Raw genomic sequence first — 2,564 nt, 5'->3', positions numbered from 1 at the left:
AGTGATATGGAGAGTTATAATTCGAGCTAAGTAAAGTTGGTGTAGACATTTGAAATGGTGGTTTCGTGATATTTAGAACACACGAGACGTGTCGCGTCCATCCCTAGTCGGGAACAAAGTCTATCGTCGAGAGCGTGAAGCGTCACAACGGGTACTTTCACCTAGACGACAGACGAAGCGTAACCCTCGAGGTCTACGCTTGAAGATCTTTCACACACTGTGACAAAATGCTCCACAGCAGGGCACAGACAAAGAGTGGGCGTGTCAGGGCAGTGGGGAAGTGGGGAAGTAGGGATGAAGGGGTACGCACTTGCACAACAATTGCATTGTTTCTCGGGGGGTTCACATGAAACTCTCCATTATGTAAAGAGGCGACGCAACATGTGGGCGTCAACTGCATTCAATCACTAGACCGAGCAGAGGCAAAGTGAACGAGGTGGACAAAGTGAGCAAAGTGGACAAGCTACCATTCGACCGATGCGTTCAACGTTGTCACATATTTTTACGCTTTTGCGATTTGTACCAAGAAAAAAAAAATATTATAGAAATTGTTGTTGTTGTTGTTGTTGCTGCTCCGGTTATACGAAGTATCTAATTAGGGGGCGGCTTTGTTGTCGGTTCGCCGGTTGACAAACAGTTGGACAATTTGTAACTGGGATTTCGAAATTGGAATAACAATTGCAATTTGCCATACCAAATGGTGGGGCAGTAAACAAAGCAGAAGAAAATAAGAGAAGCAAGAAAGAAGCCTGAGAATCAACGAAAATTATGAAATTATGACAAGAACTAAATCTTCCATGAGATAGAGAGTGCAATAAACGATATTATTCTATTGTAATATTTAACTTTTCTTCCAATAAATATATTGTTTTCAAACATTTATAATTTAGTTAATCCACGCGACCCTTAATAGTTCTCTCTGTCAGTTTATCGCTTTCAAGGATCATGACAATGGAACTCCAAGCACTCATCACATCACGATCCATTGCACTGATCATCGATTGGCAAATGTTATCGAAGAGTTGATGTGGCTCTAAATTTGGTCGCCATAAAGTCTGGAAAACGCCATAAAGTTGCTTAGATCCTGAGCCGACTACGGCAAAGTCCTTTGCGACATTCCTCTGACCAAACAGATCCATTGAACAGATATATGGTTCCATAGTATTTTGATCTAATCCAGCAACGATTGATTCAATAAAAAATGGAGCAAATCTATGTTCGTAGAGGTAATTCGAGAGTATATTTGTCAAGGCAATCGGAGTGATGTTACACATCTCTCTCAGCTCGTAAACATCCTTGCGGAAACTGAGCTGATTTCGCACTGTCGTGATATCTGAACTTAGACCTGAGAAACACACCAACAAGCGCTCTCCAAATTTGAATATATTACTCAATTCCGAAGACTCTACCACAGTTCCTGTCGCTGTCTCAGTCTGAGCCTGCGGACCATTGCGATGTTCTGATACAATTCCCAAACAGTTCTTGCCAAGCATAGCCACCACGTTACTTGCTTTTTCCATTTTAAAATTGTTCAAAAATTAAAAAAATATAAAATATATGTGCTTATAATAAATAATTTGTCGTTTTGAACAGACAGCAAATATGACTATGTGAAATATTTCAATTATTCTGTGCGTTGATTGTCAATCAGTCGTAATAATATACATTTATTATCGACTTCAAATCAGGAAAACTAATCGAAACTAACCGTTTAATTTTTTAACTTGAGCCGTATTTGAAATAAATTCTTTTCAAGAACCAAAAACCGAAAGGTTTGTACCCGGTACGAATTCAGTACTTTTTTCCAAAAACCATTCTTTATTTTCTGTTTATACTATATCATTTTGTTTTATTTAAAAAAATTACTTTTCATTGCAGATTGGCTATTTTGATAAACACAATCATACGTAAGTACATATCAGCCTATATTCAACAAAAACCTTGACTTGTAAAATTGCTGGGTCAAAGGTTAGACTGTACGAACTTCAAACCATCATTACTTTAATAAGATTAGTTTAATTTTCAAGCGAAATGTCATTCTGATTATGGATTGCTCTCTAAAATTCTGTTTTTTAATTAATGCAGCACTTTACAATTTTTTAAAATTAATTTGTTGTCCTGGAACCGTAAGAACTAAATTGAAATAGAACCTTTTAACAAAATAGTTGTACCGCACCGGAACCGATATATCTATCGGGTTGATTCCCGTAATTTATCGTGATATATCTTAATTTTATAATATTATAATATTTTTTATGCCTCAAATCTTATATTTTTTTAAGCTTGTTATTTATTTAACTTCAATAGATTCTCATGTTTTTTTCTCCCCCATTTTTATCTGGATGTTTCGCTGTATTTCGGTTTATTCACATGCCCATTTGTCAGTTAATTTGATAATTTCGAATTTCCCAAATCTGTTGATGTTATGCGTCATTGGGCAGCGGTATAGAGAGCGGGATCTGTTGTTGTTAATACTATTTCTGCAATTGCAATCGGCACAGCTGTCGGGAAGAGGCAACTTCGAGTGCAACCACAATGTTGTTGAGCTTGGGTTCGGGATTCTG

General features: G+C 37.2%; 1 protein-coding gene across 1 annotated transcript; it reads right to left on the bottom strand.

Moving 5' to 3' along the window:
* Nucleotides 1–890: 890 nt before the first annotated feature.
* On the bottom strand, nucleotides 891–1,520 carry LOC117786233 (proteasome subunit beta type-3-like). Its single transcript, XM_034624352.1, has one exon. The coding sequence runs from the start codon at nucleotides 1,518–1,520 to the stop codon at nucleotides 891–893; it is 630 nt and encodes a 209-aa protein (XP_034480243.1).
* Between the last annotated feature and the right edge of the window lie 1,044 nt (nucleotides 1,521–2,564).

Source organism: Drosophila innubila, chromosome X, assembly GCF_004354385.1.
Source record: "Drosophila innubila isolate TH190305 chromosome X, UK_Dinn_1.0, whole genome shotgun sequence".
Taxonomy (NCBI): Eukaryota; Metazoa; Arthropoda; class Insecta; order Diptera; family Drosophilidae; genus Drosophila; species Drosophila innubila.
The sequence above is the reverse complement of the archived record's forward strand: the minus strand, read 5'-3'. Positions and strand labels throughout refer to the sequence as shown.